At 39.9% G+C, this 14,944-nt stretch overlaps 1 protein-coding gene across 1 annotated transcript in view; it reads right to left on the minus strand.

Annotated features, from left to right (window-relative positions):
• The window catches only part of LOC115103043 (contactin-associated protein-like 2), a 66,587-nt gene extending 58,469 nt beyond the window's left edge, over window positions 1–8,118 (minus strand). Inside the window, exon 1 of the mRNA XM_065005719.1 lies at window positions 7,934–8,118. Coding sequence (XP_064861791.1) covers window positions 7,934–8,015 — 82 coding nt within the window. The 5' untranslated portion in view covers window positions 8,016–8,118. The remainder of the gene's footprint in view (window positions 1–7,933) is intronic.
• Window positions 8,119–14,944: the final 6,826 nt, after the last annotated feature.

Here is a 14,944-nt window from a genome sequence, read left to right on the forward strand (position 1 = left end):
CGGCACCTTTTCCTAATTTCTAATTTCTTGTCTAACAGTACATGAGCTGCTGAGTTGTGTTTTAGCAGAGAATACCGGTAGGCAGTTTGTTATAGTTACATGACTTGGAACTAGGCCTATAATACCATATCTATTTACACAGAACGTTAGTGGGTGGCAAAGCTCTACCTCATTGAGCAGTGGTAATGTGGTTACTGGTGACTACCGCCACACGCCTACTAGCTGTCATCGAGTTAGGCCTGAGGCCTACAGACAGACATGTCATTTTTTCATTTTATAAAGCAATTTAGAACTGGAAGCCTCCTAAATAGGCAACTCAATGTTGATGGGGATAGGCTAATGAATTTGGTCCACCATGCTCCTTTAATTTGCTGCGCTTAAGGTCAGTGACACAATGGCAGAGTTGCTACTACACTGAGAAGTGTGGCATGTTAATCAGCCTGCTCGCTGGCCTCACACCGGAACACACAAGTAATGGGTTAGATTCAATCTGCCACTGTGGAGATTCTGGCTTTCTGGGACTTATTAGCACAGCCTGAGCCTTGGCTGAAGCCAAGCTGTTATTGGAGCATGACCGGAGCTTAAACTAATGGAATGACATGTTTTGTCACCTCCAATGTTAGAGACAGGAGTGAGAGAGAGAGTGAGAGAGACAGAGAGACAGGAGTGAGAGAGAGAGTGAGAGAGACAGAGAGACAGAGAGAGAGAGACAGAAGTGAGAGAGAGAGAGTGAGAGAGACAGAGAGAGAGAGTGAGAGAGAGAGAGGGAGACAGAGAGAGACAGAGAGGGAGACAGAGAGAGAGAGAGACAGAGAGAGAGAGAGAGAGAGGGAGGGAGAGAGAGAGAGAGGGAGAGAGAGAGGGAGAGAGGGAGAGAGAGAGAGAGAGGGGAGAGAGAGGAGAGAGGGGGAGAGAGGAGAGAGGGAGAGAGAGAGAGAGAGAGAGAGAGAGAGAGAGAGAGAGAGAGAGAGAGAGAGAGAGAGAGAGAGGGAGAGGGAGAGGGAGAGGGGGAGAGAGAGAGGGACAGAGAGAGAGAGAGAGAGGGAGAGGGGGAGAGGGAGGGAGAGGGAGAGGGAGAGAGAGGGAGAGAGAGAGAGAGAGAGAGAGAGAGAGAGAGGGATAGGGAGAGGGAGAGGGAGAGGGAGAGAGAAAATTGGAAGAACTTTGAAATTTGATGTCTTTTGGCTTCCGTCCTTCTCTTCTCCTGTTATTCTTAGACACTAATAAGTGAATGGCTCTATGACACCACACGTGCCGACAATACTAAACAGTAGGTCCCTGAAAAGCCAAGGACACTTGCTCACAGGATTAATCTAATAGTAGAAAAATAAAGTGTTAGAACAGTTTTACTTCACTCTATCAGCAAATGAAGCTCTAAGAATAATTATTCTCATTCCGACCATTACTGTACTTTCATTCTGCTGTGACAATGAATTGCCCACTTCTCATTGAGCACCAAGTCTGAACCCCTTGAGTGGAAAATTAAAGAAGCCAAATCATTTACTCCGCTAGGAAGTTTGATAGAGTGATGTTTGAATGTTGAACTGTATTGTAGAACACATTAAAACATCAGAGAACAGGGAGAAAAATTGTGTGATGTGGTAGCAAATCAGAATTGGACTAATTCTTATCCACGGAGAAGCCAGTCTGCTTCAAATTACATGTTTTACATGCCAGTCAAATTGACTTATATATATTTTTTTACATTTCCTTGCCTCTAGATTAGTATTAACAAAAGCAACAAGCTCTTAGAAGCCTTCCCTGTGAGATTTGCGAAGAGAGTAGCCAAGCATAAAATTAAACACGCTCGCTCCACCTCCTCCTGTCCTTCATAGCAAATGGATATTTGAGGCTTTTTGAGTGTTTAAATAACTCTCATGAAGCTGCCTCTTACTACCACACTGCTAGAAGCACATACAGCACTTGATCATTGCCAATTCAGACACAGGACATCGTTTGTCCATTTGTTACATCTGTAACTGCTATATAGTTATTTATCCCTGCCTACCGTCTTTGGTGTGGCATCCTTACGATAATTTGATGAGGCAAACTCTTCATCTAAATCACATATGATATTCTGCCAGAGAAAGGTGTGACATTGATCAATAATAAATGCCATCTAAGAACTGGAATAACCAGGGAAATAATGATATTATAATTGCAGACATAAACTGCGTGGGTCTAAACCTAATATGAACTCGTTGCACGTAATGCCGGGGGAGATATGATATCAGTGAACATGAGTCTGAATGAATACGGGGAGAGAAAAAATATATATATATATAAAAAAAAATAAGCTAATTCGAATAGAGGAACATGACATGGTTCACACCAAGTAGTCATCTTTTTATGTAGTAAGAATCTTAAATCCCGGGAATGCTTGTTATTGCCTCTGAGAGCTGCAGTACAGTCTGAAGTCTCCTCAGGGATATGTCTTACAAGCTCAATTAAAAATGTTTTGTTTAAAAATGTTTTTAAAATCTCCCCCCATCCCATACTAGATCTGAACTCTGAAATGAATTCAAACTCGTAACGCCTTCTTCTCATACAATTATCTGTATGCATCATTTAACAATCACACATTATACCACCATACTGCTGCTACATCTATGAAAAACATTCCGTTTAAATGTGCAATAAAAAGGGGACAAGGATTAATTAATAAGACAGGTTCTTTAACAGTAAACCAGAGCAGATGCTTTAAACAGAGTTCTGTGCCTAAAGATCTGTGTCAGAGACAGGGTTAGTCCCATACGGACCTCCTTAATTTAGAGGCAATGGGGCCAAACTCAAACACACTCAACTATCCCCACATAGCATAAACACCATGTTTCAAACCGGATCCGGTTTAATACAGAACGAAGCTCAAAATACAATATGGGACTACATCATTGTGCATGTATTGTGCATGCTTTATTTAATAATAGATTTCATACAAAGCCATGTTTTTGGATCACTCCATTCACAAGAGCAGCAGGCTTTAAGTTAAGCCCCTGAAGCTTTTGTGATAAACAAAGCTATTCGATTTCCAATATTTAGCTAACTCAACTTCAGCTAATAACAATGAACAGGAAAAAATGTAACCTCCTAAAATGATGACGTTGTTAAAATTTTATATGATTTTAATCTCTGATTCCAGGGTTGGGAGTAATCTTGAGAGTCGGACTGACTGACACTCCAAATGTTGTGATTACTTTTGTTGTGAACGCTGTCAATTATGCCTCTCAACCCATCCCCATTCAAGTGGTAATGACTGAGCTAGGCTTTGAATGGCTCCCTCCTCAGCTCCCTCTCTTTGTTCGACCCAATCAGACTGAACACAGCATCTGCCCGCGGCGCTCACAAATGAATACTGATTTTGAATGAGAACATGTTCTGTCAAAAGCTAGTGATCCACGGGGGAGGTCTGCTGCCTGAAAGCGAGTGCACGAGTGCTTCCTTTATAATCTGCTCTTTCTGGGACTCAGAAACCCCAGTGATTCCCCTCACAATCACACGCAGAGAGTTATGACCGGCAATCAGCCATGGCAAGACATTGGGACTGGGAGTGTTTCCTACTATTTTCACCTCACATCCCAATTCAACTGCAAACAACATGGGATAAATGCGCAATCACTTCAGATACGCATGTATAGGAGCCAAGCTGTCACCATATGTGCAACACCAGTGACTGTGGCAAAAAAAACAGCCCAACATTTTATCGGAGATATGGTGTGGTTGTGTTTTTGATATTCTGGGGTCTGATTTTGGGCAGGTCTTTGTTCTGGAGGTGTCCATCAAGAGTGGACAAAAGGAGGAGCCTGTAGAATAGGGGGAGGGTCACGGTAAGTACGTCACTCACATGGTTTGACAAATCAGGATGGCAGGTGTCCCGAATCTTAATGAGCTTTCTCATTTGCCTAACAAAAAAACACCAATCTAGAGTTTCATTCTCAAACAGGGGGATATGCAGCAAGATTACTATCTGGAGACGCAATCATTATTTCCCTACTTACATGACCCTGGCAGCAGCTTCAGTTCAATATTATTGGAAACATTTTGTTGTTTCGAGTCACCAGAGCAGAGTCGAAAATCCGTTCAGCATTTGTAAGGAGTAGTCTCTCTTTCACACATAGTAATAGTCCTCTTTCTATTGTGCCAAATGTTTATATTACAGTGCATTATGCTCCAAATGTGCACGATGAGTCTGTTTTTAAAGTTAGTTTGGTGAACTACAGAGAGACCTGATTTGTTTTTGGTCTATTCCCTATGGCTTCTCCATGCAGGTCTCTGAGCTACTTTAGTGAGGATTGACTGGGTTCATTTTTCAAATGTATTTCCTTTTAGTGGGCCAAATTGCATTACTCAGAGTTTGATTTATCTAAATCCTTTAGCCAGGGAAAGTCAATTGAGTCTCATGAATTAAGTGATTCATTCTAAGCTTTAATTTCACATGTGATCTTTAAAATGTTTATACTATATATTGCCTGTTATCTTTAAGCAACAAGGCCCGAGGGGGTGTGGTACATGGCCTATATACTGTACCACAGCTAAGGGCTGTTCTTATGCATGACACAAAGCGGAGTGCCTGGATACAACCCTTAGCCGTGGTATATTGGCCATATACCACAAACCCTCGAGGTGCCTTATTGCTATTATAAACTGTTCACCAACATAATTAGAGCAGTAAAAATAAATATTTTGTCTTACCCGTGGTATACAGTCTGATATACCACGGCTGTCAGCCAATCAGCATTCAGTGCTCTAACCACCCAGTTTATAATGATCAATAACTTTGACACTTTTTTTTACACTGTATAAAATCATTGAGGCACAAATGTGGCACAAAGCCACGTGACCACAATGAGTCTGTCTTTATGTCCCAGAGGTAACTATAGATCACAAAGGTCAACACAGAGACATCAACAGAAGTCAAGGCTGATGGGTCCCTGGCTTCCCTCGTCATTGACACAAGGCACGATTCTGGTTTTAATTTATAATCCTTTATAATTTATAATCCTTTATTTAACCAGGTAAGTCACATACATAACTTGATAACCGGTCAGGGAAAACGCGACAATAATAATAATATTTCCATAGTAGTTCACCATTTGGCTAACACACAGTATAAATATGTAGATAAGGTAACCAAGAGGTTTACAGCTTAATCTGATCTGAGACATTCAGAAAGCTGAAATAAAACCCCATTAAACCTGAATCTAAATCTCTGCCTCTCCACTCATACAAGTAGTGAAAGGTCAGTGCAGGCTGGAGGAAAACAATTCAATAATGTGTTCAGTAGATATGTTAAATACAAACCTCTGACACAAAAGCACAAACTCTCCTTCTGCCTCTCTCTCCCCATGTATCTCTCACTCATAGTTTCCCCACAGTGTTAGCATGAGTGTGTTAGTATGTAACTCACCATCTGTGAGCACAGCGTGTAGTCAAGTCTGCCTGTGAAGGCCAGTCAAAATGGTCATTGGTCAGGCTGTGCTCACTGAGTCTTGGCGTAGTCCATATTTTTCTCAATTTTCCACTTCCACTTACAATTATCAGACAGTTTGCCACTATGTATTGTCTGTTAAAAATAGCTGAATAGACAAATATAATGACAAATAGTCCCGATTCTGTGTGAATTATCTCCTTTTTTTGTTTTATTTCAGTTTGTTGTTTATTTACTTCTGTCCTGGGACTCATCTCAAGGCATTTCGGGGTATCGCAATGTCTCTCTTGCACACACACATGTACAGGTGAATGACACGTATACACACAATATACAGTACTAGTCAAAAGTTTGGACACACCTGGAATGCTTTTCCAACAGTCTTGAAGGAGTTCCCACATATGCTGAGCACTTGTTGGCTGCTTTTCCTTCACTCTGCGGTCCAACTCATCCCAAAAAATCTCAATTGGGTTGAGTTCGGGCGATTGTGGTGGCCAGGTCATCTGATGCAGCACTCCATCACTCTCCTTCTTGGTCAAATATCCCATATACAACCTGGAGGTGTGTTTTGGGTCATTGTCCTGTTGAAAAACAAATGATAGTCCCACTAAGCGCAAACCAGATGGGATGGCGTATCGCTGCAGAATTATGTGGTAGCCATGCTGGTTAAGTGTGCCTTGAATTCTAAATAAATCACTGACAGTGTCACCAGCAAAGCACCCCCACACCATCACACCTCCTCCATTCTTCACTGTGGGAACCACACATGCAGAGATCATCCGTTCACCTACTCTGCGTCTCACAAAGACACAGCCGTTGGAACCAAAAATCTCAAATTTGGTCTCATCAGACCAAAGGACAGATTTCCACCAGTCTAATGTACAATGCTCATGTTTCTTGGCCCAAGCAAGTCTCTTCTTCTTATTGGTGTCCTTTAGTAGTGTTTTTTATTTATTGTTGCAGCAATTCAACCATGAAGGCCTGATTCACAACGTCTCCTGTGAACAGTTGATGTTGAGATGTATCTGTTGAACTCTGTGAAACATTTATTTGGGCTGCAATCTGAGATGCAGTTAACTTTAATGAACTTATCCTCTGCAGTAGAGGTAACTCTGGGTCTTCCTTTCCTGTGGCAGTCCTCATGAGAGACAGTTTCACCACAGCACTTGATGGTTTTTGAGACTGAACTTGAAGAAACGTTGAAAGTTCTTGACATTTTCCACATTGACTGACCTTCATGTCTTAAAGTAATGATGGACTGTCATTTCTTTTTGCTTATTTGAGCTGTACTTGCCATAATATGGACTTGGTCTTTTACCAAATAGGACTATCTTCTGTATACCGCCTCTACATTGTCACAACACAACTGATTGTCTCAAATGCATTAAGGAAAGAAATTCCACAAATTAACTTTTAACAAGGCACACCTGTTCATTTAAATGCATTCCAGGCGACTACCTCATGAAGCTGGTTGAGAGAATGCCAAGAGTGTGCAAAGCTGTCATCAAGGCAAAGGGTGGCAACTTTGAAGAATCTCAAATCTAAAATATATTTAGATTTGTTTAACACTTCTTTGGTTACTACATGATTCCATTTGTGTTATGTCATAGTTGTGATGTCTTCACTATTATTCTACAATGTAGAAAATAGTAAAAATAAAGAAAAACCCTGGAATGGGTAGGTGTGTCCAAACGTTTGAGTGGTACTGTATATATATATTAAATGATGGCTTTGCTTGCAGGTCAACAGGTCTTAATGTTTAACAGGGACATCTAAAGTGCCTGTCACATGAGACCAGTACTCTCTTCCAGCCATCACTACATCTGTTTCAGTCCTGTGTTTAACAGGGTAGCATAAAGAGCAAAGCATGAACACCTACTTCCTAAAACATGTATGATGATAATATCAATCGTAGCCTATTGATGTTTTTGTGCATTCAAGCTTATTCATGTACACTCAAGCTTATTCATGTACACTCATCAATTATATAAGAACACAGTAGGCGTCCTAATCTAGCCTGTTATAATTACATGTTTAATTAAACTTTTCGGAGACTCGAATTTGTCTTAATAAAAATAAATTTAAAAAACAATCCTGCAGTGCGTTGTAATAAGAACCGCACTCCACAGAAACAAAGTGGCAGAAACATCTATCAATGATAAATAATTTTGACACCAAACGTAGCCTATAGCCTACCGTAGCCTGCCATTCAGCATCATCTAGGATCTCTACGCTATGAGCGAAACAAGGAGGCATAGGTAGCTTATAAGCAGCATAGCGCCCCCCCCCCTTAATAAATACAATAACATAAGATTTTATATTACTGAAAATAAACACCGGTAATAATTATACTGCCATGTCTTCGAAGCGGGTCTGATGCCGAAGTGGTAAACACTTTGACGCATAACACTTAGTCTGCAATGCCCTGGTCCTGAACAAGAAGAGCACAAAGCAACGTAGCAAAGCGCATACCATATAGGCTACAGTGTGTGTTAATAGCCTACTTACGGGATGCTGAAGATGCCGCGCTGAGGCTGCTGAAGCGACTGAAGATCCAGAGCAGTAACGTTAGCTCCTTTCCCGGAAGCATATTTAAATAAAGCTTGAAACAAAGCAAATTTTGGCAAGTTGTGTTTTCCGTTGCCTATGGATGTTTCATTACCCGCCTCTACAGGCGGAAGCAAGCTGAAGACAGCTATCCAGATAATGGTTTATTAGCTATATAGAAAGTGGCTGCTACCAAGCGGCTAGTTACATGCCTGTGCGCAATATTCGCTACCTCTCGTGTCACCGAGCAAAACAGTTTTTTGTTCGCACTACCCCATTACATCTAACGGTATTGTCGGATACTATCTTTATAATTATGATTGGACATACAGAAAAATCGCTGCCAGGTGCTGAATTGGAAATTGCCTTGCCGTTCCCCTATATTTCTGTGATGATGGTATGGTCCACAAAACATTTATTTATATACTGTATAAAAAATAAAAATAAATTATTGCAGCAATAATAACAATAACACACATCAATACAGCGACACTCCTGTGAATAAAGTGTAATAATAGAACACCAGGCGAGCCCCCCCCCCCCCCCCCCAAACAAAAGATTAATTCAGGACATCAATAATATGTGGCAAGGCAATCAGACATTAACAGACATTCAGAGACATGACTTCTCATAATTTTTCCAACTTTTTAAGTTTCACAAGTTTGAGAGATTTATAAAATTGTAACAGTTCAATGAAAAAAAATACAAAATAAGACATTTTTCCACCTCATTTACATTTGTGAATATAATATTTGGCCAGGAGAATAATAATGTTAATAAAATAGTTATGATCGGAATTACAAGGATAAGCATAATGCCATTTAACATCAGCAAAGATAAACATACAGTTTTGGGTCACTTATAAATGTCTCAATGTCAACATTGATCTCAACGTCAACAGTGAAGAGGCGACTCCAGGATGTTGGCCTTCGAGGCAGAGTTCCTCTGTCCAGTGTCTGCGTTCTTTTGTCCGTCTTAATATTTTATTTTTATTGGCCAGTCTGAGATATGGCTTTTTCTTTGCAACTCTGCCAAGAAGACCAGCATCCTCGGTGTCGCCTCTTCACTGTTAATGTTATGACTGGTGTTTTGCGGGTACTATTTAATGAAGCTGCCAGTTGAGGACTTGTGAGGCGTCTGTTTCTCAAACTAGACACTCTAATGTATTTGGTCCTCTAGCTCAGTTGTGCACCGGGGCCTCCCTCTCCTATTTTTATTCTGGTTAGAGCCAGTTTGCGCTGTTCTGTAAAGGGAGTAGTACACAGTGTTGTATGAGATCTTCAGTTTCTTGGCAATTTCTCGCATGGAATTGTCTTAATTTCTCAGAACAAGAATAGACTGACAAGTTTCAGAAGAAAGGTCTTTGTTTCTGGCTATTTTGAGGCTGTAATCGAACCCACAAATGCTGATGCTCCAGATACTCAACTAATCTAAAGAAGTCCAGTTTTATTGCTTCTTTAATCAGAACAACAGTTTTCAGCTGTGCTAACATAATTGCAAAAGGGTTTTCTAATGATCAATTAGCCTTTTAAAATTATTAACTTGGATTAGCTAACACAAAGTGCCATTGGAACACAGGAGTGAGGGTTGCTGATAATGGGCCTCTGTACGCCTATGTAGACATTACATTTTTTTTTTATCAGTTTCCAGCTACAATAGTCATTTACAACATTAACAATGTCTACACTGTATTTCTGATCAATTTGATGTTATTTTAATGGATAAAAATGTGTGCTTTTCCTTCAGAAACAAGGACATTTCTAAGTCACCCCAAACTTTTGAACGGTAGTGTAGGTAATTCTGGAGATTTTATACACAATCATTCATGAATTTAAATCCATTTAACTAGAATGGCAGCATGAAAAATAAATGCTCTATAGATTCGGAATCAGATCAACAAAAAACACAAGGCATTTTGTAAAAATGTAATCTTTTGTGAAAGAAATCATTAACAGGGTAGATGGAAGAATATATTTTAAAATTAGTTTCTTTAACTTTTGGGATAACTGGACAAGTAAGGTAAAAGGTAGTCGCTTTTGACCATAGCATGGATTGGTCACTTCTATAGCAATATATTGAATTATAATCACCAAAAATTACTTCATTAACTGCCAATCGTATCCACATATTGTTGCATTTTTTATCCAAAAGTTTCAAGTCATTAATTTGTAAACTTGGAAAAGAGAGAACAACCTCATAATATAACAAAGTGTTCTTAATATGTCCAAGTAAAGGAAGTGGAATTGCTTTGCAAACCTTCATATATTCTCTCTCAGTAATATTAACCTGAAATTTACCAATGAACTCATCAAATGGCAAAAACTCCCCAGTGTTGTCTACCAAATCACAGACAACATGACTACCCTTGTCAAACCAAAGACCTTTGAAAATGGATTTCCTATTCATTTTAATAATTATATTATTACAAATCAATATTTTGTGGGGGGAAAAATGTGCTTGAATATCATTTTCTAGAAAAAAACATATTTGCTGGTGAAACTTAGACAATTTCACAGGTAATTTTGGAGGGTCAAAATCACATTTCATTAGGAAATCAAGTCCACCAAGTTGATTAGCCAGACTGTTAGGGATATGATACCACATTGAGGTAGGATTAGACAGACATAATTTCAACTATTTAATTTTAAAAGCACCCACTAACGACTCAAAATAAATAGCCTGCAAACCTCCACGATCATAGTCTTTCACTAATTGTGATTTCCAAATATAATGCATTTTATTTTTCCAAACAAATCTAAATATAACAGAATTTACTTTAAAAAAATGTTATTAGAAGAAAGAAAAAGGGATTGACTTTGGTAAATGATTCTAGATAAACCATCTGTCTTGGACAAAAGAATACGACGCAAAATTGAGATATCACATTGCAGCCACTGACTTAATGTCAACGATGGGTGTAGCTGGTGCATGGAAGTCAGGCGCAGGAGAGCAGAGATGAGTGAACACGAAGCACTTTACTTAGGCAAATAGTAAGACCAGAATGCAACAGCATCACCAAAACCAAATGCCCAAAACAAGTAAGGCAGCACAAAGTATCACAAACAAAGTACAAAGTACAGGCTGCCACAAAACATAGGTATACATAAAACCTGGTGCAAACCAGCCGGAAACGTGCCAACCTCGACAAATAAACAATACCCCACACAGACATGGAGGGAACAGAGGGCTAAATACACATAGTAATTATGAGGAGACGTAAACCAGGTGTGCAGGAAAACAAGACAAAATAAATGGAAAATTAAAGGTGGAGCGGCGATGGCTAGAAGACTGGTGACGTCGCCCGCCACACGCCCCCCGAACAAGGAGAGGGACCGGCTTCGACGGAAGTCGTGACACTTAATGAAACTCTCATGGAATTAATCCTATTACCAATGTTTAAAGATTCTCTATCTGAATTTATTTTGTGATAAGAATTCCTAAATATTTAACTTCCTTTTTAACAGGTATGGAGGCAATGTTGACGGAGTCACAGCAATGAATTGGCATGCGATCACATTTGTTAAGGTAGAGAGTCAACCCAGAGGCCATAGAACATTTCTTGATTCTGTCAATAGCCAAGGGAATAGCCGCTCTATCCTTTAGGAAAAGGGCAGTATAATCTCAAATTGACTGATATTCTTTATCTTTTCCAAAAATATGGATCCCTTTTAAATTCTCAGATTTGTTAGTAAATCTGTGGCTAAAATCAATAAAAGAGGGGAGATTGGACATCCCTGTCTAATTCCTCTAGCAATAGAGAAACTAGGGGATGTGCCATTACTCATAGCCACCGAACTTAAATATCATCCTTATCACTTTACAGACATTCTCCCCAAACCCAAAAGTAGAGAGAGTTCTAAATAAAAAGTTGAGCTCTAAAGTGTCAAAAGCATTAAAAAAAATCTAAAAACAATATAAAGCCATCATCTTCTATGAACTCACTATAGTCTAAAATATCTAAAACCAATTGTATATGGTTATGGATACTCCTTCCTTTAATGAAGGCTGATTGAGTTTCACTAATTATATCACCGAGGCCTTTTTTCAGCCTATTGGCATAGACATGAGCTAGTAACTTATAGTCAGTTGCCAACAATGTGATTGGTCTCCAATTGTACAGGTAAAATGAGTCCTTCTTTGGTTTGGGTATTTTTTTAAACCTTTATTTAACTAGGCAAGTCAGTTAAGAACAAATCCTCAATTTCAATCACGGCCTAGGAACAGTTGGTTAACTGCCTTATTCAGGGGCAGAACAACAGATTTTTACCTTGTCAGCTCAGGGATTCGATCTTGCAACCTTCTGGTTACTAGTCCAACACTCTAACCACTAGGTTAGCTGCCCCAAAGAACTATTCGTCCCTATCTCAAAGAAGGAGGTAAGATAGCATTAGCAATACCCTCTTTGTGGACCAAAAGCAATAACTCTCTAATATCAGGCCAAAAATGTCGATAGAATTCAGGAGTCAGGCCATCCAGTCCAGGAGATATATCTATAGGCATTTGTTTAATGGCTCGGTCCAACTCAGTATTATCTATATCAGAATCACAAAGTTTAATAAACCTTTATCCTAAAACAGAGTTATTAACTGAATCAAAAAAGGAATCCAAACTGCCTTCTGAAAGATGAGATTGATATAGTGAACTGTAGAATCGTCCACTAAACATACACAAGGGTACACTTCAGTGACGTGAAATTACAGAGTTTTTTTTTCTATACCCCTTTACCGTCACGCACACTTCCTTTCCATAACAACACAGCCAAATCTGAATCATATGGCTCTACCTGTACAGAGCACATGTCCCTTTGCCATTCCAGTTGCCAAAGTGCCCTTATGGGTGGTGGTGTCAGGTTGAACATCTGCCTCCTGAAAGGTCTGTGCACGGCCCTGCCCGGAATGATTATGTTGAGTTGTTGGCGCTCAATATATATATATATATATATATATATATATATTTATATCTGTGTTATTTCACTGAATAATTGTGAACATAGCCTACTGCAACTATATACAGTGGGGAGAACAAGTATTTGATACACTGACGATTTTGCAGGTTTTCCTACTTACAAAGCATGTAGAGGTCTGTCATTTTTATCATGGGTACACTTAAACTGTGAGAGACGAAATCTAAAACAAAAATCCAGAAAATCACATTGTATGATTTTTAAGTAATTAATTTGCATTTTATTGCATGACATAAGTATTTGATACATCAGAAAAGCAGAACTTAATATTTGGTACAGAAACCTTTGTTTGCAATTACAGAGATCATATGTTTCCTGTAGTTCTTGACCAGGTTTGCACACACTGCAGCAGGGATTTTGGCCCACTCCTCCATACAGACCTTCTCCAGATCCTTCAGGTTCCGGGGCTGTCACTGAGCAATACGGACTTTCAGCTCCCTCCAAAGATTTTCTATTGGGTTCAGGTCTGGAGACGCTTCTTACGGAGCCACTCCTTAGTTGCCCTGGCTGTGTGTTTTGGGTCGATGTCATGCTGGAAGACCCAGCCACGACCCATCTTCAATGTTCTTACTGAGGGAAGGAGGTTGTTGGCCAAGATCTCGCGATACATGGACCCATCCATCCTCCCCTCAATACGCTGCAGTCGTCCTGTCCCCTTTGCAGAAAAGCATCCCCAAAGAATGATGTTTCCACCTCCATGCTTCACGGTTGGGATGGTGTTCTTGGGGTTGTACTCATCCTTCTTCCTCCTCCAAACACAGCGAGTGAAGTTTAGACCAAAAAGCTCTATTTTTGTCTCATCAGACCACATGACCTTCTCCTCCTCTGGATCATCCAGATGGTCATTGGCAAACGTCAGACGGGCCTGGACATGAGCTGGCTTGAGCAGGGGGACCTTGCGTGCGCTGCAGGATTTTAATCCATGACGGCGTAGTGTGTTACTAATGTTTTTCTTTGAGACTGTGGTCCCAGCTCTCTTCAGGTCATTGACAGGTCCTGCCGTGTAGTTCTGAGCTGATCCCTCACCTTCCTCATGATCATTGATGCCCCACGAGGTGAGATCTTGCATGGAGCCCCAGACCGAGGGTGATTGACCGTCATCTTGGAGTTCTTCCATTTTCTAATAATTGCTCCAACAGTTGTTGCCTTCTCACCAAGCCGCTTGCTTATTGTCCTGTAGCCCATCCCAGCCTTGTGCAGGTCTACAATTTTATCCCTGATATCCTTACACAGCTCTCTGGTCTTGGCCATTGTGGAGAGGTTGGAGTATGTTTGATTTTGTGTGTGGACAGGTGTCTTTTATACAGGTAACGAGTTCAAACAGGTGCAGTTAATACAGGTAATGAGTGGAGAACAGGAGGGCTTCTTAAAGAAAAACTAACAGGTCTTTGAGAGACAAAATTCTTACTGGTTGGTAGGTGATCAAATACATATGTCATGCAATAAAATGCAAATTAATTACTTAAAAATCATACAATGTGATTTTCTGGATTTTTGTTTTAGATTCAGTCTCTCACAGTTGAAGTGTACCTATGATAAAAATTACAGACCTCCATATGCTTTGTAAGTAGTAAAACCTGCAAAATCGTCAGTGTATCAAATACTTGTTCTCCCCACTGTAACTAAACATGTATAGGTTAGTAACATCTACTGCACTGATAACATTGTAAATCAAATCAAATCAAATGTATTTATATAGCCCTTCGTACATCAGCTGATATCTCAAAGTGCTGTACAGAAACCCAGCCTAAAACCCCAAACAGCAAGCAATGCAGGTGTAGTCTGAGGGAAGGCCGTCATGCACCCCACAAAAATCTGAAAGGGCTTAAAGTATGTGAACATGGCTGGGGGTGGAGAATTAGCATTTTTCAAACCTGAAACAGCCTTTTCCTGCTATCTAAAGCGATATCATTATGCTTCATTCTATGTCAAAAGTATGTCTATTTTCTAAAGTCTACAAACCTTGCCAGCAGGCATGCCAGCTAAAATAGTTAGACAATCTAGCTACT

Source organism: Oncorhynchus nerka, linkage group LG20 (assembly GCF_034236695.1).
Source record: "Oncorhynchus nerka isolate Pitt River linkage group LG20, Oner_Uvic_2.0, whole genome shotgun sequence".
Lineage (NCBI taxonomy): Eukaryota > Metazoa > Chordata > Actinopteri > Salmoniformes > Salmonidae > Oncorhynchus > Oncorhynchus nerka.